Source organism: Calonectris borealis, chromosome W (assembly GCF_964195595.1).
Source record: "Calonectris borealis chromosome W, bCalBor7.hap1.2, whole genome shotgun sequence".
In the NCBI taxonomy this organism is placed as follows: Eukaryota; Metazoa; Chordata; class Aves; order Procellariiformes; family Procellariidae; genus Calonectris; species Calonectris borealis.
In genome coordinates, this window is record NC_134351.1 from 17,963,493 (window position 1) to 17,989,280 (window position 25,788).

Below are 25,788 nucleotides of genomic sequence, written 5' to 3' on the forward strand. Positions count from 1 at the left end.
GCCCGGCGGGGTTACTGTCCCGGTGCTGCCGGTCTCGGGCGACCCGGCCCGGCGGGGAGCGCGGGCCGGGCGCGGCGAGGCTGCGCGCCCTCCCTGCCTCCGTCGCCCTCCCTCCCCGGCCCCGGACAAGCCCAGAGCACTTGACGCTCAGCCGCGGCAAGAAAATTCAACGAAATTCAAACGAAGCAGCAGCCTGATGTAAAAACCGCATCTCTCGGCTGGGATGCCGCGAAGAGCGGCGCACAGACCCTGCCCCGACCTCCGGCACGGACAGGAGGCTCGGGGAAAGGCACCGATTAATTTTACACCCCTTTCCCTGGCTAATGACGGCAGATACCGTGCAATATGGAAAGCTCGGTCATACAGGCGAGCCTCCCCCGCCCCCCCCGGAGCCTGCCTCCTTGGGAGCTGCCTTCTCCGCCTGCACTTCACAAGTCCCGGGAGGTGAGGAGTGATCCTCCAGCAGGGCCGGCACACTGGGAGCTGTTAAGTTTATGTTTGTGGCGCCTGAGCTCAAACAGTCATTCAGTGGTTTGCTCTGTTATCAAGAAAACAACAATCAGAAACAATCAGTAAACAGGATATCTTTCCAACCCCTTTATTAACTACTTACAGCTCCGCTGAAGCACGCAAAGCGCCCAGCAGCGGCACCTCGCACTGTAAAACGCTGTCGGCGTTTCGGGCGTGCAGACGGGGCGAGCGCGGGGCTGTGCCCGTGAAACCCGCCCGGCACCGCGAACCCGGAACCCGGTTCGGCTCCGTCCCGTGCGCTGCGCTCAGGCTGCGGCGACCCGAGGGCTGTCAGTGAGCCCTCCCCGGGCCGGCACCGCGGGGGGCGGCCCTCATTCCTTCCCCACTGCCCACTTTTGGGTGACCCAAAGTGGATTTGTCAAGATATGTATGTATACATATGTATATAAAGGCAAGAACTTACTGTTGAGATGTTCGACTGATCTCAACGCTGGAATTCATATCCCCGGCTTCTGCGTCTCACTCCTACGTTGGCTGGAGATGCTGAGAGCTAATTAACCTGGTACAAATATTGAAATGAGAAGAGTTTGAATATTGGTCTCTGTGTGTACAAACAAAATTCTCAGAGAAATTACAGCAGGCTTTAACAGACCTTATCTGACATTATTAAGAGGCTGCAGCAAGAAGAAAAACGGCGGACCTGGGATTGTTAATTGCCGCCCTCGCCCGTATCGGAAAGAGGAACCAGAGCAGGAACCTGCACAGAGTACTATAAGGACACGCACACGCATTTCATAGAGGATGTTTTCTCTCGCTTGTGCAAACCCTGCTGCCCAAGCTCAGGAAGGGTGTTCTCCTGAAGGCACTAGGAGGGACTGCTCGAAAGTTTGTCTCTATTTGCTCCACAGCGGATAATACTCAAAGGTGGGGTTTTTTGGGGGGGGAAATATGCCACAAATATATGAAATGGAAAAGGGAACCAAAGGCCATAAAAGAACCCCCTCCTCCCCGCAAAAGAAATAATCTTAAAATAAGACGAGGTTTGTTTAAGTGAAGTTTCGGGGGTGGGGGAGGCTCCGGTGTGACCCCGTGGTCGCAGGTTTGCGCAGAGGGGTGGGGTGGCGGCGGCGACCGGGGGGACGCGCCCCGCGGCGCTGAGCCCGAGGGGCCAGAGACCCCCGAGCGGCCGCCGCAGAAGCGACCATAGCTCCCCCTGAAAGTCGGGGGGGGGGGGGGGAGCTCAGGCCCTCCGTGGGGGTGCAGACAGGAGCCCCGCAGTAGATGTGGGTGCAGGCAGCAGCCCGCTGTAGAACCGAGGAGTCAGAGCTCGGCTGCAGCCCTCAGAAGACATGCTGCCCTGTGTGTTTCGAGGAGCAAGACGCTCCGTTGCCAGCCCAAACGGAAGACTCCTGCCTCCCGGCGGGTCGCTTATCTCGGCGGCAGCCCCAGCTGCCGGGAGGGTGCGCCGGGCCCGAGGCCCTTCCCTCTCGCAAGGGACAGGAGCGACAGCCAAAATTTGCCTTTCTCTCCTGCGTGGCCCTCGGAGACAACAGACCTTCATCGGCCCGAAGGTCCTGCCCGGTGGGGGGGAAGAGTGTCTCGGCAACGCCCCCGCGCGCAGGTTGCTCGTCCGCGGGGTCATCCCCGCTCCGGCGTAACCCTGAGCCTCTCCTCGCGGAGTGGCCGCGCTTCCCACCTACGCGCTAGCCGCCAGGTGGTAAAAAGCGAATGCAAAGGCCCCCGTTTTGCCCTGACCTTACAGGTTTTCAGCGCCAATTAAAGACCCCTCCGAGTCGGAGACTCGGTCTCCAAACTCCCCTTTTCCCCCCCGTCAGTAAGAGCGACTCAACTTACACGTTAGATCACCGGGCAGAAATGACACCCTTTCTCCCTCCCGCCCCCCGAAGTGTTGTACCAAGCCTCTGACCCTGCATGAAAACACAAGGGTTACTGATCACACAGTTTAAGGTAGATTTCATATTTATTTAAATATTTATCAAGTACTCAAAAATGTATTACACTTGAGCATACAAAATGAATCCAGTTTCTAATCAGGATGATTGAAATCCTTGTATTAGACTTTTAACCTTTTTTATTTTCTTTCTACTGGTTTGTCTCTATAGCTGAGCTTGCTCAGGGTGGGCTGAGATGGTGAGGAGGGAGGAAAAAGGTTATGTTAAGAAAACATTAGGGTTTGGAGTAACTGTCATGCAAACCAACTTGTCTTTGTCAGACTAAAAATCTCTATATATTCCAGTTGTTAAGGATTTTTTAAAGCGAGCCTTTGCCTTGTGCTGGCCGGGAACACTAGGGAACACTTGGATTGGAGCAAAAACAACCCTTTCCTATGTTTTTTTTTTCTTCTTCTTCTTTCTACTTTTCCCCAAGAAATCGCCCACATTTCTAGCTTTCACCACCCTCTCCCCCGCAAATTAAAAAAATGAAAAAAAGAGGGAGAGAAGAGAGGGAAGTCGACAGAAAATAAGGAACACCATTCGTGCAATTTCACAGCAATATCCTCTCAACCCTATTCCTCCTGCAGCATTTTTCAATAGTTTTGACAGCAGACACTGATAAATAATAGTCATATTTGACTTGTTAAGCAAAAAGCGTCCCTTTTATCAGGAGCTTATACTTCAAGTACAAGTCATTTCAACAATCTCAACAATGAGGCTTTGGTATACAGCACTTTCTTTTTATTATTTTTTTTAAATAATAGAACTCAGCAAAAAGTCTGAGCTCCCAGTTCTTTAGATGTCTTAACGTTATGTCAGATAGAGTAATATCACTTTTAAGGGCAAGGGATGAGGGGGGGAACAAGAGAGTTTCTAACGTTATCGATTGAAAGCTAAGGCATCCAACTAGCCCTGATATAGTTGTTGAAGCGAAAATTTACAAGCTGGTCGTTAATACTTGCAATAAAACATCACACTCCTTTTATTCACTAACGATCTGCTTTACATGCAATATTTTATTTCAGGTATTTTAGCTGCTAACTTGTAAATATTTAAAAGAGGGAACTTTTTGTTCATTATTTAATATTAATATTATAATTATTTTCTCTATTCCAAACACTTATTTAGTGAAATAGTCCTGAAGATATAATAATTCTACATATGGTGCTTTTATTTCACATAGTATTTAAGAAAAAAAAAGACAAAGCCCACATAGAATTAGACATATAATTCAAAGACCACGGTACAACCTTTTTCTCCTTTTTTTTTTCCTTTTTTCTTTTACTTCAGCAAACAAAAAAATAGAGTCAAATGACATGAAAAGTGGCAAGTCTTCCGATAATAAATAATAAATTACTTTATAATTTTGCAATGCAAGAGCAAAAAAAAGGATTTTTTTCTTTTTCTTTTTCCTTTTACTTTTTTTTTTTACTTTTTTACTTTTTTCTCTTTATTGAGAGAGAGAGAGAAAGAGAAAGAGAAAAACAGTCGTTTTAACCAATTACTATATACATCTTTGGGGGAGGGGAAGGTTCTTGGACGGACACATTTCAAACACAATCCCGAGATGCTTTGTGGCAAAATAGAGGTATACCTTGTTGCAACGCTTTTATAAATTGGTTTTTAAAGAGGAATTCAAAAACCTATTTTTAATCGCTTCAGACTTGATAGAGGATGGATCTCAACCAAACAAAATCAAAACCCCGCTACAGTAGAAAAGACCCAGGAAACAACCCCTTGTTAGAGTCAACTAAAAACAACATTGCAAACCAATGCAGCTCCACCTTCCTGCAATGAATCTTTCAACAATGCAGGGCTAAATCGTCTCTTTCCTGATGATGGAAAACCTACTGGAGCTCCTTTTGGCAAGGCAATGACCAATATAGAAACAGCACCATTCAGATTGGAAGGGACGAGATAGAAAGTCCCTCTACCTTGGTTTCTCCCTAAGATGTGCAGTCAAATGAAAAGATAATTTTTTTCACTTTTTTTTTTTTGAGATCCACGAGTACAAATACTTTACATTTTCCAAACGTCTTTTCGATCCTCCTCTGATGATTGAATAGCGTGGGTTTTGGTTTTTTAGTATTTATTCTAGTAAGATCCCATGATTGTCTTCACAGTGTTGCTACCATATTACCTCGTCTTTTCAAACATGACTCCATTCATTTCATGGAGCGGTTCCTTGCTAGGTTCATTATAGGGTTGTTAAATACTTTTTCCCCCTAAATTTTGGAGTCCCACGCGATCACTTTCCCACTCTCTCCAACAGGGGTGACGGTAAGGGCAAAAACAACAACAGAAATCTGAATGAATGTTCCTCATGCCTCAATAGGACTGGCTACCATGCTGTTGGGCGTATCTGGGAGCTGAGAAGACATTGATGCTACTTCACTTCCAGTAGAATTGGAACCGGGTCCTCCTTCTGAAAAATTAACCTGCCAAAAAAAAAAAAAAAAAAAGAACAATTTTTACAACTGTAATAATCAAAGAAAAGTAGAAGGCAAAGAAGAACGCAAAAATAAATATACAGGCATGTAGCCGAATGGCCTGATACATCTCCACGGGAGGCTGTATCACTGCTTGTTGCTTTGCTTAGTTTCCCCATTGACTTCATAGGAATTTTCTTCAGGCCTTCGGCCAAATCACCGAAAAAAAGCAGGTTAAAAAAAAATTTTAAAAAAGACTGAAAAATCAAGCAAATAAAAACCCAACCTTATTAATGAGGCCTTCTTCCCTGTCTTGCAAGAGTGGCAATCCCAACAGGATGTTCTAGTAAATTATTTAAGAGTGCATGTGTTTTTTTGACACAAAACTGCAAGGTTACTTTTTTCCCCTTTTGTGCACATAATAAAATAAACCTGGAAGGAGCATCCAGGAGCAGAAGGCATTTGAAACAAGCTATCCTCTTTCATTTGCAATTTGAAGCGGGTGGTATCTCTTTTTAACGAGAGTCAGTTTGATAAAAAAGGTCACACTTCTCCATTCTAATGTGCCCCGTGACTCCGGTTAGTTTAGGAGCAGCGTTGGGAAAAGGCATGATTTGAAGGGTGGAGCTTTGCTAATCCAAAAGCATTTTTTGGGCACCTATTTAGCTGGCCGATCCTGTGATTAAGGCTCTTTCCAGATTAGAGAAGTGCCTTGAAAGGTCGATGAACTGTCTGTTCCATCCACAGTTCTTCATTTTAACTCTTCCAGCATCAGACATTATGCCCAATATATATCAATATCTATCTGTCTATCTAATGATCTATCTATCTATATGCGTGTGTGTATTTGGGCTATCTATCTTCCATTCTGCCTTTTTTTTTTAGACCTACTCCTTACAAAAACTCACTGCATCAAAGGTTTTTAAAGTCTCCTATTCTGTTAAGGCACAATAAGTAAGGCAGCCGAAGGAGATCACTTTTTCTTGTGTATGCTTGACAGCTTGATTAAAGCAGGAAAACCGGTGGTTGCTCTAGAAGTAAGATGATGCAAACAGCCCTGCTGCTGTGCTACAGCTTCCCGAGCGAGCACGATGTGCCAGGGGAGGGAAGCATGCTGCAGCCTGCCACTGGGCAAAAAAAAAAAAGCGATCCTGTAAAAGAGTGTGATACTAAACTGAAAAGGTCTGAAAACATTTCTAGACATGGCTACAAACCTTCATTTTCCATTGCTTCATGTTGAAAAAAAAGCCCAACAGATCAAAAAAGGGTCTATATATTAATGTTTCATCATTAAGTATTATTTTGAATCACTGAAAAACCATACACAACGTACCTTATTATTTTAAAGATCTGGTTTTAACACACTTAGGCCAGGAAATTGAGTTAAGGTTGAACTTCTGTCCTTAATTCACCTTGTTGGGCCTAAGTATTGCAGATGATATGGTCCCATATGAGCTGCCAAATGATGTAGGCATAAGGAAGTGAGTTAAGAACAGAATTTATTCTAAAATGTCTGTTTTCTTTCAGCTTAAGGCAGTTTATTATATTGTTTGAATTTTTCACGTGAATACGTACTAACAATTCCCTTTCTGAAGCACAACATTTAATGTGAACTATATACATGTATATATTTGCATGTATATATGTATATATAGATATATAAAGTTATATCTAGAGGTACATGCGTAAAACAAGGACTTCGACAATTTAATTAAGCTACTCATGTTTGTGTGACAAAACAAGGACACAGACTGACATTGCAATCATATATTTAAAATCCACTATTGGGGGAAAATTGGCCCGAAGGGGGTAGAGGCGAATTTTAGAAACTGCTATCAATCATAAATGTACATACAATTAAATGACATGTGAAGAATGTTTTAGTTCTCTGGATAGAGGTGCTTTCAGTTTTCAGGAGTGTGCGAGCTGAGTTAGTCTCAGACCTGGGTCTGGCCTTATCCATCTCCCAGTCAACTCAGCAAGAGCTCTGCTCTGAGGTAGATTTTGCACCAAGCCCTATTAAATCAGTTCAATTCGCCGCATTTACAGAGTGCCATAATGCCCACCTTGCAATTTCAGGAAAACCCAGCTAGTCTGAATTGCTCATCTCTCTGAGGGCATCCGGCGCATTTAGGGAAACCCCCATTGCTCTGTCCCGGGTACACGCTGGCTTGCTCCGGCTGGGAACCGACACTTACTAGTTGCTGAAAAGCAGGTTGGTCTATGTCACTCTGCAATGCGAAGTCACTCAGTACTTTCCAGGGCGGCTGGTAACTCTGCACCTCCACCGGATTCGCCTGTAAACCACCGTCATGTCTCTCCGGACTAGCAGCCACCATCGGAGTTCCTGTCATCCCTTGGATATTCTGTAAACAGCCCAGCAAAAGATGTTAATGAGCTTGGTTAACGTCATTGTATGTAAGCGCTGAGTCAATAAACTGCTTTCTGTTTTATCTATACAGTCGCTGTCGCTTGTGTTTGCTTTGTTAATCTGCTGTGAATGTTTTACTCTATTCTATTCTAGGTCAGCCTATTTCTACCTGCTGCATTTATCACAGTGGAAGTTTACTTTCTTTCCCTTTAATCCTCGTATTTTTCTCAAGGCATACCCCCCCCCCCAGCTTTCTTAAACACGAGCACTCTGTATCTTGGCTGCCGATGCACGGCTCGGCACAAGAAACGGTTAATCATGTTCCCTTTCTATTTTGCATCCAGGCTGGTTTTGTTCTGCGTGGCCTTTACTGAATCATATATCCATTGCACGGCAAACCTGGGATATGTCAGTACCGCGCTCTTTCACAAAAAAAAAAAAAAAAAGGAAACCCCAGCCCTCCCAGTATGCCCTGTGGTGCAGGCACTGTGTACAAAATAACTCCAAGCCTCGATGAATAGATTGTTCAGGCGAGTTAATAACATCGTGTTTTATTTCATTCCAACAGGGTAAAACGAAACTCCCTAAATTCCACTTAACTAGGCAGCCTTACGAATTAATAGTCATTCTCAGGTCAGTCAATATACAGAGGGAGAATAACAGACTCTTCTTCAAGTGGACTAACAACAGCAAAAAAAAAAAAGAGAGCTTAAAATGGAGGCAGCCAGTTTGCTATGCTGAATCCAGCGCTTTCCGCTTGTTTGCATCACACGTGCATATGCCCGCAGGCAAGAACTCAATATATTTCTACGCAAGAACTATATATATTTTAAATAACCTGTAAACACGATGGTAATTCCATAAACTTTGCATTGCATTTGTCTTTTTCTAAGTAAGTGCACTGACAAACACACACATACACATTGTAGTATATAAAGTGCTAAGAAAATACATAAAATTTCCCTTTTACTCATAGGTTTTACTTCTGGGTTTACTCCTGTGTAAAACCATTGAGAGAGGGTGAAAGCATCATTTTCCCCTCAAGGAGTCCTTTGCATTTGCAATATAAATATTACACAAGGCTGGGCTTATTACATCCCATAAACTCTGCAGGTCACAATTCATGCTGCAGAGAAGTTAGTCTAATCCACTGCGTATTCTTAGCCCCACAAAAAGACATGTGTTCGCTTGAGCTGCCTATATCGGCTTCTCGCTGTGGTCTGTTTTAATTGCACTGACAGCAGAACAAGCAAATAATAGTTAAGCGGTATCATTTTGTTTGTTTTAAGGGAGCTCCCACAAAATCAAAAACGTCAAACCGACCCCAGAGGCTGGCCGGACTGGACTGAAGCCACTTACAGTTTTGTCATTGGGTTGCTGTTGCTGAAGTTGCTTCATCATAATGCTCCTTTTTTTGTCCTTGCACCGCTTGTTTTGAAACCAAACCCTGATGACCCTTGGGCTGAGGCCAGTCATTTCTACCAGTTGCTCTTTCATGAGGGCGTCAGGTCTGGGGTTGGCAGCGTAACAGGTCCTCAAGGTGTGAAGCTGTTTTTCATTAAGGACAGTCCGGACTCGGGTGGTCTTCTCGGGCTGCTTGTGGACGTGGGGTCGCAGAGCTGGCTGTCTGGCAGAGATAGGTTCTGCTGTAAGGGAAGGGAAAGGGAGGAACAGGATCCCCATGAATAGGAAGCAGGGAGTCTGCAGAATCTATGAATCAAGCTGGTGGGACAGGGGGAGACGGGGGTGGGGTGGGTGGGTGATGAACCCTCTTTCAAAAGCCATTCAAGCAATCAGATCTATCGGAGCTCCTGTAGCCTCCTCTGCTTTATGCGCTGGTGGAGTGACAGGACTGACATTTCTGACTCTACAGATCATTAATTTGCAAAAACAAACCACCACCCCCCAAACCCCTTAATGACAGAAGCTTGAACCTGTATGAGACTTGACAGGGGAGGGCGAGTTTGCTAAGGCATGCGTGCACTAGGAAAGGAGGGGGAGGGGTTTATGTATTTATTTCCTGACAAATCAACAAAACAGATTTTTGGCCCGAAAAGTAATAAAAGAATACTTCTTAAATTAATAATAATTCAGGTCTGCTTCTTGTATACTGAATCTAGCTCAGTTTAGCCAGACGCCGCGATAACTTGCAACAGCTCCCGGCAGTTTAATGCTTCCAAATCAAAGCAAAACAAGCCAAATCCGCTGCACCATAACCGTGGAGGAAAATCCCGTGAGAGCCCCGTATCCCAAAACTCGGGAGACGGAGGTCTACCTTAGAAAGTGGAAGTGCTAGGTGAATTTATGTCAACTTTTGATGAATACTTAAAAAATATGAATGTTTCGCCAATTCTTTAAAAGGGGAGCAAGCCTAGCAACTCATGGAAACTGCCAAGAAATGCAAAACAACGGGTAACGTCACATCAAGAGCTAAAAGTATTCGTGTGATTGTGCTGTTCTGTGTATTGTGTAGCTGTAGCTATCTAGATGTAATTTGACCCAGTCAAGGGAAAAATAAAAAGTACTTTTTTTTTTGCTAAAACCCTGGCTAGCTAATATTCAAAAGTGTTCACTTTTGTACAGTCGGGTTCCGACTTCTCTGATTATAACAATAAATCAGCAAATTCGATGAAGACAATACGAAGGCTTCAATTATTAGCAGTGTTGTACCTGCAGACACAATATGCCTTTCGGAGACGTGCACAAACACGCTATAGGGAACACGTACAATCTCTCTAAAATTCTGCAATGATCAGTTACAGGATTTTTTCTCCCTATAGAGAGATATGTCACCTGAAAGCAGCTCAGAAGCAGGAAACGAGCCCGTTTAAAAACAGCTGTGTTTTTAAATAACCTTTCGAGTTACAGTTACTTGCACAGCAATAACGCCGGCCAACCTTGTTTTGTCCAGCCTAGTTTGCCTCAAAGAGACGTTCCTCTTCCTAAAGCTAAGCGTCTCTGAGTATCTGATGTACACGACGAGAACTAAAAGTGTAAGTAAAGTTGTAAGGTGGGGCGACTCTGAAGTTACAATGCTGAGTTTTAAGATGAAATTCTCATCAAATCACATAAAACGTTTCAAGAAGGCAGAGTCACTTTAAAAGGCAATTACTGAAGATTAGCTTGTTGACAGTTTTAAATTACGGCCTAAGTGCTCGCCTGTAGTTATGAAGTCTATCTCTTTTCGGATCCCGCTTCCTCCAGTGCTTAAAACAGCTTTTCCACATGCTCTGGAGACAGGGGGTCTGTGCTTTGCCGCAGACCTACTCCGTGCATCGGCTCGTCCGTCTCCGACTTAGGCTCCCGGCTGCCCCGGGCTCAGGGGGGGCTCCTGCACCCGGTGTCCGGTCGGAGCAGGAGGTGTGCAGGCTGGCGGGGGGTGCAGCCCGCTGCGGCCCCCTGCGCAGGTGTCTCCGCCTCACGCGTACCGCGTACGCTTCTCCCAGCAGCCGGACCCGCGGCGGCCCCAGGCGTGGGGTGCGCCGCCGCTGCCTCTCCGCGGGCGCGCATGCTCAGGGCCGCCTTTCCGCGGGGGCGCGGAGCCCGCTGCATGCGGCAGGGCCCCCCACCAGGCGCCGGGCCGAGCGGCGCCAAACCCCGCGGGCTTCCGCGGCGCCGGGTGCGGGCGGTACCTGCCATCTGCAGCGGCCGGGCGGGGTGCAGGGGGCTGAGGGGGTCCCCGGCGCCCAGGCTGGCCCGCTCCACCACGTCGTGGTCCGCCCGGCAGAAGAGGCCGTTCTCCCGCAGCGCAAATTCATCGCCGGGGATGAGCTGGCGGCTGCAGGCCACGCAGCGGAAACACTCGATGTGGTACACCTTGGCGCGGGCGCGCATCACGAAGTCATTCTTGCTGAAGCCGATGCTGCACTTGGCGCACTTGATGCCGTATAACCTGAGCAGGGCCCAGCCCAGAAAGAAGGAGAAGGGAGGGAAGTAGGGAGAGCACGGGAGGGGGAAGGGGAGGGCAAGGAAAGGGCGGGGGGGGGGGGGGGAAGGAAGGGGAAAAAGAGAGATGTTTTCACTCCCGCTCGTGGGCAGCCCCGTGGCCCCGCGTAGACGCGCCACACGCAGTCCACTAGTTAAACAAGTCTTGAAAATACAGAAGCCAGAAGAGGAAAGGAATAAAACGGATTCGTTTGCTGCCGGTGACCTGATCCCCCCGCCGTAAAAGATGGCGGGGACCCGGACACGCCGGTGGGCAAGGAGAGGGGGGAGGGAAGGGGCGGCGGAGGTGGAAGGAGAAACAGGGGGAGAAACAAGAAAAGACCCCCTTCCTTCCCGAGAAGATGCCGACCTCCCCCTCCTTGTCCCAAAGCCCGGGCTGCACCAGGCGAGGGGCCGTCCCTGCCCTCTCCCTCCCTCCGGCACGGCGGAGGGACCTGACCTAGCCTGGCCCGGGGCTGAACCGGACCGCCCGGGTACACCGGGGAAAGGCGAGGCTGGCGAAGCTGCCATCCACTCCCCGCAAACGTGCCAGCCTCACCAAATGCTGTTATTTTTGCGAGGAAACCAATCAGGACTTCTGCCGCTTAATGCGTGCCCGGGCTCCCGGCAGCTTAGCCTCTGACACACGGCAGGGGTGGCTCTGCCAGCGGCCGGGGCTCTTCCCCTCTCTCACCAGGTTTATTTTATACAATATAGGCATACACGCACACCCTCTTACATATATATATACACGTTCACATATATAGTAGTGTAACTCCCCCGCCCCCTACTAAAACGCATTTTTGGTGCTTTGGCTCTGCAGCCTGCCCCTACCTCAGCCTCCCTGCCCCGCCTCCCCTCCTGCTCACGCTCCCACTTTGAGCCGGGGCTCAAGCCCTCCAGCAGGAATGAAAGGGCAACTTCTCGCTGACAGCCTCACACGGCAAATAATGGATTTCTGGGGTTACACGCTGGAGTGGGTGGCGGGTTCCTCGTCTCCCGTGGAGGAGAGGGGGACAGTTCACCCATCAGTAGATGAACATGAGAAAATGCTTCAACTCGGGTGTCTAGAACTGCATAGTCTCGCGGCTCCCACCGAGTGCTCCTTAGCCAGCTTCCTTGGTATTAAGTAAAATTAACATCTTTCCGCAAATGTACGGATACACGCACACAATCCACAGAACTGTAAAAGCTGTTCTTAAAACTGAGCTAATATTCATCCCCACACATTTCCTCACCAGTACACTTCATTAGAAATAGTCATACATTAGAGATGTATACTTGTGGGTACAGATGTTTACACACATCTTTAGCTGCTATGTCTATGGAGGTGTACTCATCCTATATTCAGAGCTATATATTTCCGAATTATAACGTTTTGAGAAGAAAAAAAACCCAAACAAACAGCGAAACGGCAAAAGAACAGCGCGATCGCAAAGTGTATGCATTAATAGGTACAAAAGATGGGGGGGTTGCCTACATGTCTGACAATTATAGATTGGCTCACGGTCTAATTCAAATTCGACTTGCACATAATGTACATCTTTTAAAATTGTAGCAAATGAAATGCATTGCGTATTAACTTAAAAGAGCTGCATTTTTTTGTTTGTTTAAATTTCGCCCGCTGAGTTCTTGCAGAAGGTAAGTGAGCACATCTCAGTCCCAAACGTTTTCCTTTCATTTGAAATTAGTGAAAGGATGAAAGTGTACTGTTTTTCGCCATAGTAAAACTTTGAGAATAATCTCACAACATGGCTTGAAGGAATGATCTGCTTATGAACTGTGCACTGGAGAAGGAAAGACTCAAGTGCTTTATTTCAATTCAGAATTACAAAGAAACTGGAAAAGATATCTTAGGTGGCTAGGTAGGTACTTGCTCCCAAAACTTTCTGTAAAAAAATAAATACTGTCCATACCTCAGTGTCATGCAAAGTTCTGGTTTGGCAAACCCAGTAGACGACGCTGAAACGGATCAGCATGATCCAGGAGCACAAATAATAAACACAATCGAAATTCCTGCTTTGTTTTCTCTGTAGTGTCAGGATCGGCAACTCTCACATTTTATCAGTTACCAGATTTTAATGTGAGGAAGGAAGCGGTTCCATTATCTAAATATACCCAATTGTTCGCGAACAGATGATGGGCAATTTGATCTGCTCTAATTCATCAGTATAGATAAGATAAGAAAGGACAGTCAGATATCACCAAAGGGGTTAATATTTAAAAAGATTAAATGTCAGTTATTTTAACGAAGAAACATTTCGGTCTAGGTTTTTACCTTCCCACAAAACGATCCTTCATTCTGAAAGAAACTTCAGTTTTGTTTTTTTTTTTATTTTGCCTTTTTTGTTTGTTTGTTTGTTTTTGATAGGCCTAGTTTAAATAGGTTGTTTTGCCCGTGTATTTATTTTTACGGCATACATGCTTGAAGTGCCTTTCTTATGAATGCCATTATGCCTTTGCAAAAACACAGAGATGCATTTCTCAGGTTGTGTTAAAAAGCGATCAGTTCCGTGTTGCTCATAATATTTACATTACTGAAAATATTCTCCATTACCTACGATTTCCCACTTTATTAGAATCACAGGATGCATTGCCAAAGTCCTCAGGAGGGTCCCATACAGTCGCTAGCTGTTTCCGAATGTGGTTTTGTTTATAGAGAGATTTGTATTTGAATTTGTGGAATAAAAAACTTGACGACTCGAACTTTTTTTCCTCGCCTGTCTATCTATGGGGAAACCACTTAAAAATATACCAATTGTCTTTTCATCCTCTTTCTCACAATTGTTCCTCTTCCTGCCTCTGTCAGATTTATAAAGTTTTAAAAAAATCTCACCGAAGAATTAAACAACGTAAATGGCGTACCTGATATAATCTCTTTTACAGTAGGTTTTGCCATCCCTAACAAAGCACGTACAGGTCTCGTCCAAATACTGATTACACTCTGCACACTTCAAACACGCCGCATGCCATTCCAAATCCGGAGAAACCCTCAGAATATACTGATCGTGAATTTGATTGCCGCAACCAACACATAGGGAAATCAGGCGTTTTTCTGAAATGAAAATAAATACATGATTGACTAATCGTTTACTCTCCTACAGAGATAAACACACTTTTAGTGTCGTTCCCTTATAGAGCGTACTCTGGGAGTGTCGTTTTTTGGTGTTTTTTTTTTAAAGAGTATTACACTTTTGAATGGTAATTGAAGTGTGCCATCGTTTAGAACGGAGGCGGAACATATGTTAAAATGCAGATGTGAACAGTCTTCGGGGTGAAGGTCCTCATTTCGCAAGCCTTGCACGGAATCAAAACTCCGAACTCCCTCGTGGGTTTATTTCTATTTTATTGTTTGTTTGTTTGGATTCCTTTCCTTACGGGGAGAGCACCTATATGTTTGATTTCGTGTTTTAAGAGGCTCTGATTGGAAACGTCGAACGCATGGCTGGGTGCGCTTCCCATTCAGCCCTTTGCCATTGAAGAGGGGACTCGAGGCTGCTAGCAAGAACAAGCATCATTACGGTTGCCATTTGCTCTCTTTTGCAAGTCTAATGCTAATTCCCCTAGACGGACTAGGTGCTGGATAGTTAGACAGCCTCACCGCAGTCTAGCACGAAGAGAATTTAAGGCTCCGTGGTTGGAGATCCCATTAAAATCCTGCCTGCTCCCCAAACTTTAAAAGAGAGCAGGACCCCAGGCTATTAACATACAAGGCTACAAGGTTAAAACACAGCAAGCATGCAGGCATGGCAACAAAGGCACCTTCTCTACCATTCAAATTAAGTTCAGCTCTTTATCAGTTCGCCTGCCTGAGACGATTACAATAGACAGCACATTTATTCCAACAACGGTAAAAATTCCGCCTTACTTTTTGGTGGGTCTCCCATGTCTCCCATATCTGTAAGAGGGTGCAATGTCCACAGTGAAATGGTTGTACGGTTTCGTTTTAAGACCCCAAAGTAGATTTGAGAGCTGTCGCTAATAAAAAAAAAGTAGTAGTAGTAATAACAAAAGAAAAAAAAAGACTCGAAATGAAAAAAAAAAAGGCAAAACAAAACACCACCGGCGTGGGAGATACTGTCAGGGCTGCGGAGAGGGAATGGGGCGCGGAGAGGGAATGGGGCGCGACGGGGTCCGGCTGCGCGGGAAGGGAACGGCACAGCACGGCAGTGCCGGACCGGGTGCTGGCGGCTCGGGCGCTCGCCTCGCCCTTATCTCTTACTCAAACTTCTCTACTCCAACTCAGCCCGCTCGCCATTGGCCTGACGTCATGCGCGGGGACGTCACGCCTGCGCGGCGCCCATTGGCTGCGGGCAGCACGGCGCAGCTGTTCTGATTATCATATTTCAGCGTCAAGCAGTGCGGCGGCCCTGGCTCGGGCTTTCGGAGGCAACTTTTCCTCGCTCCTTAGTTGTATTTCCCTTTATACTTTTTTCTTGTCTCTCTCCTCCATCCCTGCCGCTTATCTCCCGTCACACATTTCATTTTCCTTCCCGGCCCACTCGGGCTCCTCCACCTCTTCCCCCGCTCGGGCTTGCCGTGCCATATTTACAATTTCCGTTTTTTTTTTTTTTTTTTTTTTTTGGGGGGGGGGGGTTAATTCAGCTATTTCCTTTCCGAGCGTTTATCTTTCCTAGGCGGGAGCCACTGCTCCGGTTTGCCCAGGCGAAGCTGCCCTGAGCAGGGAGGGCAAGGCAGGCTGGCTGGGCATGGCCCCAGCCACGAGATGGGACTGTTTATGTTTTTCCTCCAGCCTCCTTCTATCTTAAAATCATGGATAAAAGCTTCATGTGTTTCTGTTAAACACAAGATCGAAGAAGGTACAAATATTTACCTTAAATTGTCTCTCAACACTCCCTACATTCTATTTATGTTTTCCAATCCCTTTTAGATCCTTTTCCTTTCTTTCTTTCTTTTTTTTTTTTTCCATCTGTAAATAGAAATGCATCCTGTGTTTAGACGGTTTTATAGGTTGGCCGGGAATGGAGATTTGCGCAGAAAAGTGAAGAACTTCTGCCTTTCCCCGTGGAGAATCCCTTAAAATTCTTATATTAAAAAAAAAAAAAAAACAAAAAACAAAAAAACAAACAAACAAACAAAAACAAAAAAGGAAGAAGACGCGAACTCTGTCGTTTGCGCGGCTCTGCAGCGCTGGTCCCCGGAGGCGATGTGGGAAGCCCGGACCCGAGAGCCGCGGCCGGGCGCGGTGCGGTGCGATGCCCGCGCCCCCAGCTGCCCACCGGCGCACGGCGCCCCGTAGCCTGCCCCTTTCAAAGGGCAGGCTCCGCTTAGGCTACACGGTGAGTTTCCTTTAGTCTGTGCGCGAAACTGTACCCGCTCCCGAGCGTGTCCACCCCAAACCCTTCTGAATCCTTCCCCCCATCTTAAACGTCCCCTTTGAGTTTGTTTAAATCCCATTTTTGTGTTCTGTTCCATGTGGGCTGTTACACCGCCCTCATCAACGTAGTGTATAAGTGCCCTCCAATCACTACTCATCAGAAAAATATATTTTTTTCAAAGTCCTATTTTTTTTAAAAGGCAACCGACGAGACTAGAGTTTGAGTGAAAGAGAAGCAAAGCCATATTCACGCGGAATATCTTCCCGCGGGGAAATCTGGTTGCAATAAAACAGCCAAGAAAAAGTTCTGAAACTTGTATTTGTTGATGAGACAGCTACTAAACAACAGACCTCCTCGGAGTCCTAACTTAGTTTGCAAGTTGTTTTCCTTTGCAAAGCTGAGGAAGCAAACACACCCTCCAGTTTTATTTCAAACAAAAAGTGGGACCCAACGTTGCCACTTGTAGAGATAACTAAGCTGTCTTGAAATGATCTCAAGATAGTGTCAGGAGGTAAAGATATGGTTGTAAACACACACACAGTTACTTTACATATTCGACGTTTAAATAAACAGTGTGAAATGCAACTCTACTAGGTGATCACTTCTACATTCAAGAAACTGACAATAAACATATATGTGGGTGTGTTTATGTATATGCATATATATATGAGACTGTGTTTATATATACTTTATAATTCTGTGTTTTAGCTGAGTAAACCAAAAAGCAATTTTCAGGAATTACTGCTGATGCTGGCAGCTTCGGACAGCCTGGCACGTATTTGGGGCAAACCTTTAGTAATGGGCAATTTCACTTAAATCGACTCGGACTGCGGTGTCGCCCCTGTGCCGCTCGCCCGGGCTAGGGGTGCACCGCCGTGCCCCCCACCCCGTGCCCCCGCGGTCCGCAGCGGCCAGGCGCTCACCCCGCAGCCCCCGCGGCTCGGCACGGCCGCCTCCTCCGCAGGATCGCGGTGCGCGCCTCGTCGCCCGCGGAAGGCGCGTTGCGGTGCTTGGCGTGAGCAGAGGCGGCACTCATCGTGGCGGGGGATCGGAAGCGCGCAGCCCTCCGCGTGGTACCGTCCCCTGTCCGGTCGCCCCTTCCCCAGCCGACCTCTCCCCGCACCAGGGCGCGGAGGCTGAGCGCGGGCGGCGCGGCGACCTCTGCTGGCCGAGGGGCGATCGGCCGCGGCCACGCGATGGGCGCGTTTCTGACCTTTTGTGCCTTTCCGCCTGGTACTCTGCAAATATCACACTCCCACCCCCTCCGCACGGGGCATGCCGAGACCCCCCCCCCCCCCCGCACCTCCGGGTGACCTCGTGGGCTGCGAGCTGGCAAAAGATCCGAGTGTAGGTAATTAAAAAAAAAAGAGTCATCCCAATGACTGAGAAAAAAATCCGCGGATTTTATAAGAGACTGAAACAGGGAAAGTGTTTTTCCGTACTCCGTTCTATGCATTTTTGTCCATGGATGTTTGTATTTCTTTTAAAAATTTGTTCCGATTAAAATACACCCTCTCCCAGCTCTGAAATAACGCATCTTATTTTCCACCGTTACACCTTTGTTTGAAAATAATTCAGTCTGGTTTTAATTCTATTAACCCCCACCCCCTAACTTTGGGTTTTTTTAACTACTACTTCTGGGAGAGGTGATTGCATTTTAAGCTTGATCTTTGCAAATGATTTGCAATAAGCGAGAAACCTGTCTCCGCCCCGACAAACCAGGATTGGGAAGAAAAGGAGGGCTTTGATCAAGATTTTTTTCCCCCTCCTGTGCTACTGATGTATTCGATTTGCGTTCCCAGGAAAGCGAAGCGCTATATTTAGCCAGCATCAGAATCGGGTTTAAGGGAGTGGGAAGACATAAAACGGGATCTGTACGTATTTGAGACACTTCCGAAAATATATATGTTAATTTTATTTTTTCCCTTGCTTTTTTTCCTTTTCTTATTTATTTACTTTTTGGGAGGGGACTGAGGGAGCCTGCTAAAAGTCGGTGGCTCTACACAGCAATCAATAGCTTTCACCACGTTGAGAGGCTCAAATGAGATTATATGCATTCGAGGGAAGGAAAAAACCCCCACTCAAACCAAACACCAAACCGACAGCGGCGATTAACCCTTTCCGTCCCGTAAAGAACAGCTATAAATTCGGTTCCGAGTTAGTTTAGTGGCGAAAAAAAAAACAGCTTTGGGAAATGAATAAAGAAGTAGTGCTGGTTTCGGAAGGGAGGAAGCATTAGGGGCTGAGTGAGATGCCCTTGCCGACGAGGGCTGGGGCAGTAGCGGGCTGCGGCGGCCGAGTCCCGGGTGCGAATGGGGCAGCGCGGGGCTCCCTACACCGCCCCGCTGGGGCCCGTCGTGGTCATCGTCCCGGGGCTCAGACCCTGGGACCTGGCCTCGGGAGTCAGCGAGGTCCCCATACACAGAGAGACTCTGATTCTTCGGGAGGGCTATTTTTGTCCCACTACATCACGGTAGCTCAGCATAGCCTCGCCACTCAGGCACGCGGAAAGGCTCCTTCAGTCAGCTCCAGTTTAAAACGTTTCTTGAGGCGCTTTGGGCCAGAAAGATGCTTTGCAAGAAGAGTCTGGGTTTGGGCTCCCAGAGGTTCAGATTTCCCCTCGCTGCCTTGCGGGATGCGGCGAGGACACCAGGGCTGAGCCCGTGCAATGTGCCGAGAGGGGAAAGGAGTTTCGCACAAGGCTGAAACTGGAAACAACACAGCGGGGAAATCAATCACGAAATGTATTAGCTGCTCCGGGGTGTAGGCTTTGACTCATCTAGAGGTGTGCGATCTTTAATCTTCAAGTTTTAGCTACTGCATGTGAGGGAGAAGTGTACCGTAACAGCACTAAATCTATCAAAACACAAGAAAACCCGTCAGTGGGCTTCTGCGCTCCCAGGAAACCTTCGTGACTTTAATAATACAATTTGGCTTATTAAATCGTGTTACCGCTTAAAAAAATGCCATCCTTTCCCTCCCAGAGCCTTCTTCGAGTGCACTAACTCTGTCACAGGACTGGCTAGCGGCACCGGCCCCGCTTTAATCCGGTCAGAAATGGGCACACTGTAACGGGGAGTACAGGCAGGGGAGCAAGGTCTTTGGCAGTTGGGGGAAAATAAACCCCCAAAGATTTTGGGGGGAGGAAAAATCCCCAAAATATGTTAAGAAGATGGCAGGGCTCGGGTTGGGCCGAGCGGTCCGGAACAGGACTGGAAAAGCCCAATTTCTCCTCAGCCAAGTGCCGCCTGACTTCAGCACCGGCAGACGCGCCCGAACACGGGGAGCGAGGCGGATGGGGGATATTTATTGCTTTAAACTTTCCCCTTTGATACCTTCCCCGTGTCAGGAAGTGTTCGAGGACAGGAAATACGGCGGCGATTTTGTCTCCGGAGTGAACAGAAATCTCTAGGTAGCGAGGGAGTTTAAGGACCGCTTTTCAATCCCGGCTCTGGCGGGGGTCCCGCCGGGGTGATCGGGCCCTTTCGTTCTCCCCGCGGGCCGTGGGGGGAGGCAGCGAGCCGAGCCCAGCTCCGCGCCGGCCCCAAAGGGCGCCCGGCCCACGTCGGGGGGACAAACTGCCGGAAGAGGGGGCATGCGGAGCAGCGGGAAAACTCTGTCCCCCACGAGTCTGTCTTGCCAAGAGTGTGCGTGGGGGACAGCCCCGTCCTCTCTTCCCCGTAAACACGCTCGTTCCCACTGGAAATTTTCCTCGCCAAAATAACCTCAAGCAGCGTCCTGGTTCAGTGCTGCTACAACAATGGTCGCTTCTTCAAGTCCCAGGAAAACAGCCCAGACCCCCAGTTCTGGAGTGTGGCTTTGGAAAGAAAAAAAACCCAAAACACAAACACCTAAATAATTAATAACATCATCATCATCAACAACAATAACAACAGCACAAGCAGCAGCCGAGGCGGGCGTGGGGGGCCGGTGCTGTCGGGGCCCGCGGTCGCTGAGGAAGGCTGCGGGGCGGGAGAGGGCTGCCCGCTCCTTGTCCACTTCGCCCCCGCCGGAGGGCACCGGGGTATCCCTGCAGGCGCGGTCTGTCGGGGGCCGCGGCGCCTCGCTGCGCGGCAGAGAGCGGGCGGCTCCGCGCCGCTCCCCAGCCGGCGAGTCGGCGCTGTCCGCTCCGCACGGCTCCGCGGGGGCGCCCGGCTGCGCGGGCCGTCCGCCCCGGGGCCAAGGCGAGGAGCCAAAGGCGGCGGGGAGAGCTGCAAACCCTCTCGGTGCGAGCGGCACCAGCTGCCATACAAAGGGCTCCTCCTGGCTAAGCGAAGGCGCCTTCCCTCAGAGGCAATTAGGCATTCATTATTGCCACCCTCGTCCCTACCCCTGCTCACAGCGACGTCTTTAATGTCTTACCAACTTTGAATATCGCTGTGCGGAAGGCACTGACCGGTTTTCCTTCCGAGAGGCGCTCTCCTCCCCCGCGCCTTACTGACCTTCGCGACATGGTTTCAAGCGGTGGAAAAAAAACAACAGCAGCAGCAGCAGCAAAGGGGGAATGACGCTAAATAAATGAAGGAATATAGCAACTAGAAGAAACTAAGTTGGACGATTGGTAGTGGATTACTTGTCTGAAGGGTGGTGATTTGCTTTAGACCTAGCAGAGGATATATCACCCGTCTTTGGGCGTTATAAAGTATATTTATTGCTTCCCAAAAGAGCACAATAAAATTGACAGCCACAACCTGAAAAAAAAAAAACCCTATTCTATTATCAATATTTTTGTATGGCTTTTAAAAACAAACACACAGTTATCTGCATGGAGGTTAGACAAGTCGAGTTAATTAGCCGAAGAGAGTATGTATGTGTAAACACAAAATGATGCCCCGTTAAATTAGCTATTATTGCTTAGATCTTGAAAACAAATCTTGCAAAATTAATGACCAGAGAAGCAGTAGGGAGACCCAAAAAGGAGATGAAGTCTGAACAGGGAACAGTTAGAACTTGTTTACCTCAGTGTACATAAATACTGCAAGTTCGGTGTGCTCACATGTATATCCCTGCAGATCCAGCAATGCACACAGTTTATTATACTTGTTCTGAGGAGAGGTTGCCTCACTGCAACAGGAAAAAATAAAAAAACCCCAAAACAAAACAAAAACCCCTTAACAACATTTGCATAATGCCAACCCTGCAAGTTTCAAAACTGCAGACACAAACTTGTTAAAGTGGCTACATACAAAATAGGAGAATCCTGAGTGAAAGTAGTGCAATCAGCATGTTAGAGGGATGAATTAAAGATGGACCATGACCCTTTGTACAATCATTTCTCATGCGTGAAAGCAAAAAAAAAGGGGGGTGTGGGGTGTGTTATGTACTGTCCACTGTTCAGTGGTCTCTATTTTGAACAGGGGCAAATAAAAGCCATCAATAAATCATAAATCTTACATTAAGAACAAGCATGCACAGCATACTTATGGCTTAGCATTTTTTCCCACTAGTGGGACATGTGCCATCCATTACTTATGAAGATGAAAGGTATATCATACAATACAGTGGTATTGGGTTATATATGTATATAGATAGAAAGACAATCAGAGTATTAATGCAATAGATACCACCAATACATGTATTACACATTTGTAACATTCATCTGGAGTGTATAATCATTATTAAAGCTACTTGTGGTTTCCTTTGTATTGCTCAGAATGCCCCAGCTCATGAAAAGAAATGTATTGTAAGTGTAGCAAGAGCTTGAGCTGCCTGTCATCGTTTGTTCTCTTTCTCTATAGGATATGTATTTCTGCCTGTATGGTTATTTGCATCCACATATTGTGACTTTTCCAACTCTGTTGCACACAGCTTCTGTTTTTGTGTATAAACAAACACATACAGGGTGAACTCAGCATCTGAAGACCCTGCAAGTACGGTGTATACTTTAACAGCTTCACTGCCAAATACATGTTTTGCAGATCAGGAATTTTTAGATGGTATCAACTTCCTATCTGTATATATAATGTATCTGAACTGCAGATCAGAGGAAATTTGATGTCTTTACGACGATTTTCCAGTTTGCCTGTAGATTGTCTGCTATGCACTAGTCCACTTGGTTTCATGAAAGGTTGGAAAGAAAAGAAAATCTCTTTGGAAGAGGCAGGCCAGTAAATGCGTTCTAGCCCCAGGACCGTACTTGATGACACGTACTCTGGGCAGCGCTGTGAGTGCAATCAATAAAGAGGCCGTGTCATTCCCACTGTTGTCAAGAGCGCCAAAATGAATGGGGGGGCCTTGGAAAGAGGCTAGATATGATCTGATCTGAAGACCATATGCATTTGTGCCATGTGGTAGGACAAAATGTGTGTGCGAGGGGTGACTACAGTAAAGAGAATGAGGGCTAGGAAAAAGATAAAAAAGGATGAACGTGGCAGCAGGGGTGGGAGAAGCATAAGCAAAAATGTATGGAGGAATAAATAGAACCGCAGAGGGGCAGAGGTGAGAGAAAAATTTAAGAAATTGAATGCAGTGCCATAGGGAACTGAGAAAATAAGGAAGAAGAAAAGAAACTGATGGTGAAAAGAATATAAAAGAAGGAATGAGGAATGAGGAGAGGGAAGATGGAGACAGAGCAGGAAAATAAAAAGAAGAGAGCTGTAGGATATTGGAGATGTTGTGTATATTTGTGTTTGACGCTGAGGCTGTGACAAATCAGATGCTGCCACTGATGATGATGATTTGGCACTCAACTGCAAAAGTTTTCCAGTCTGTCACAAAAATATTTTTCTGTTTTGGCTACAATTAGTCTTAATATATTTGACAAAACATGGGTATGTTTATGCTCATTGTAACATTGTAATTGTTTAATTATTTGCCACTCTTGGATTTGCATAGCATTTCTTTCTCCTAAAAAATAAAATGCTTTCTGTTTGTTTGTTTGTTTGGTTAGTTGGTTTGTTTTGTTTTTAAGAAAGCATTGCTCTTTCAGAAGAAAGTAACCCCCCCGCCAAACCTCCCTCCACAAAAATCTCCCTCTCTGTAACTCCTGTAGGTCAAAGAGGACCCCTGCTCTGCATATGTGCAGAAACTAGCAGGCCTATAAAAACTTGATGTGAATCAGCACTGCTCCATAAAAGGTCAACTACAGCTGAATCAAGCTACTTTTAAAAGGCATCTACCACAGAGAAGAAATATGAGACAGACAGGAACAGTATAAAAAAGGATAGGTGTTAATCAGAGCAAAAGACAGAAGGCAAAGAACAGAAAATTCTGCCAATCCTTAATACTTTTCCACTAATATGTTCAACAATGCCCATATACCCTACACAGGCTGACTGGCTAAGGTCAAGTTGATCTTAGCTATGCAAAAGGAAGCAGCTGTCAACTGTGGCACATGGCAGATGGAGAACTCTTATCAGATTTTTTAAAACCTGAAATTACTTTTTTTTTTTAAATTTAGAAATTGATTTGCTGTGTGACATTAGAAGCCCTAATACTGGCACCACATGTTGCAATGAACCATCTTCCACCTCTGTGTGACAAGATAAGAATGTTTTTATGATGTGTGTATATTTTGCCATACTTGGATTTTTAAAGATAATTGGGGTCAGCCTTATTTATTTCAGGCCTCCAGCCTCTTTATCTAGACTGCACTATAAATACTATTCTGTCGATACTGAAACTATTGGGTTTGACAACATTTGCTTATGTGGTGGAAAGGAAAAAGCCAGCTTTATTGCAGGAATTATGGCAGGAGGTCAGAACAGATGAGCAGAATAGTCCTTCCTCTCCCTCAAATCTCTGTTAGATAGTTGGCAGTGTCTCTTGGTGGAGCTTCACCGACATCAACAGTTATAGCACCCATGACTCAAAAGTTGAGCAAATGGCTAACATGTTAAGACAAAAATAAGGTATGCCAGATGCATGAAGCACCTGTTTAGAAGCACTGCTAAAAATGATTTTAGAATATACTTTGTAACAAGGGTATAATTATTGGCTTTAATGATAATGATAATACTATGCTCATCTGTTGATTTCTCAGAGTCTTAAAGACTCAACACAGTCATTACCTTAAGGACTCAGTCCTTAATAATAGGATGGGAGTCATGGATATCCGTGCACAAGGGGAATCTTCAGGACTCAGTCAAAAGTTTCTAGTCAAACAACATGGTGAGACAGGCAATAATCATTATACCCATTTTACAGATACTCTGAACTGTCCTACAAATGAAAAAGGGTGAAATTCTGCTGCCAATATTGTCAGCGGGAGGCTTGTCGTTGATTTATAATGCAACATCCTGACATATTTCTCAGCCTTAAGAATCTAAGTAACACTGTCTCTGCATCTTTATGTTCTGGCAAATAAATGTGTGTGTTACAAAGGTAGCTGTGTGTGCAATATTATACTGGGGCATCAGCTTTAATACTTAAAATCATAGAATCATAGAATCATTAAGTTTGGAAAAGACCTCTAAGATCATCGAGTCCAACCATCAACCCAACACCACCATGCCCACTAAACCATGTCCCTAAGCACCTCATCTACACGTCTTTTAAATACTTCCAGGGATGGTGACTCAACCACTTCCCTGGGCAGCCTGTTCCAAGGCCTGACCACTCTTTCAGTAAAGAAATTTCTCCTAATGTCCAATCTAAACCTCCCTTGGCACAACTTGAGGCCATTTCCTCTCGTCCTATCGCTAGTTACTTGGCAGAAGAGACTGACACCCACCTCACTACAACCTCCCTTCAGGTAGTTGTAGAGTGCGATGAGGTCTCCCCTGAGCCTCCTCTCCTCCAGGCTACACAGTCCCAGTTCCCTCAGCCGCTCCTCATAAGACTTGTTCTCTAGACCCTTCACCAGCTTCGTTGCCCTTCTCTGGACACGCTCCAGCACCTCCATGTCCTTCTTGTAGTGAGGGGCCCAAAACGGAACACAGTATTCGAGGTGCGGCCTCACCAGTGCCGAGTACAGGGGCACGATCACTTCCCTGCTCCTGCTGGCCACACTATTTCTGATACAGGCCAGGATGCCGTTGGCCTTCTTGGCCACCTGGGCACACTGCCGGCTCATGTTCAGCCGTCTGTCAACCAGCACCCCCAGGTCCTTTTCCTCTGGGCAGCTTTCCAGCCACTCTTCCCCAAGCCTGTAGCGTTGCCTGGGGTTGTTGCGGCCGAAGTGCAGGACCCGGCACTTGGTCTTGTTGAACCTCATACGGTTGGCCTCAGCCCATCGATCCAGCCTGTCCAGGTCCCTCTGCAGAGCCTTCCTACCCTCGAGCAGATCAACACTCCCACCCAACTTGGTGTCGTCTGCAAACTTACTGAGGGAGCACTCGATCCCCTCATCCAGATCGTTG

General features: G+C 46.6%; 1 protein-coding gene across 1 annotated transcript; it reads right to left on the reverse strand.

The window, feature by feature from the left end:
• Positions 1–4,725: 4,725 nt before the first annotated feature.
• Positions 4,726–15,046, reverse strand: LOC142074840 (insulin gene enhancer protein ISL-1-like). Its single transcript, XM_075135739.1, has 6 exons — positions 15,019–15,046; positions 14,016–14,205; positions 10,859–11,118; positions 8,586–8,872; positions 7,054–7,221; positions 4,726–4,864 (listed from the first exon to the last, which is right to left on the reverse strand). Exons 1-6 carry the CDS (start codon positions 15,044–15,046, stop codon positions 4,748–4,750), a joined length of 1,050 nt encoding a protein of 349 aa, XP_074991840.1. The 3' UTR covers positions 4,726–4,747.
• Positions 15,047–25,788: the final 10,742 nt, after the last annotated feature.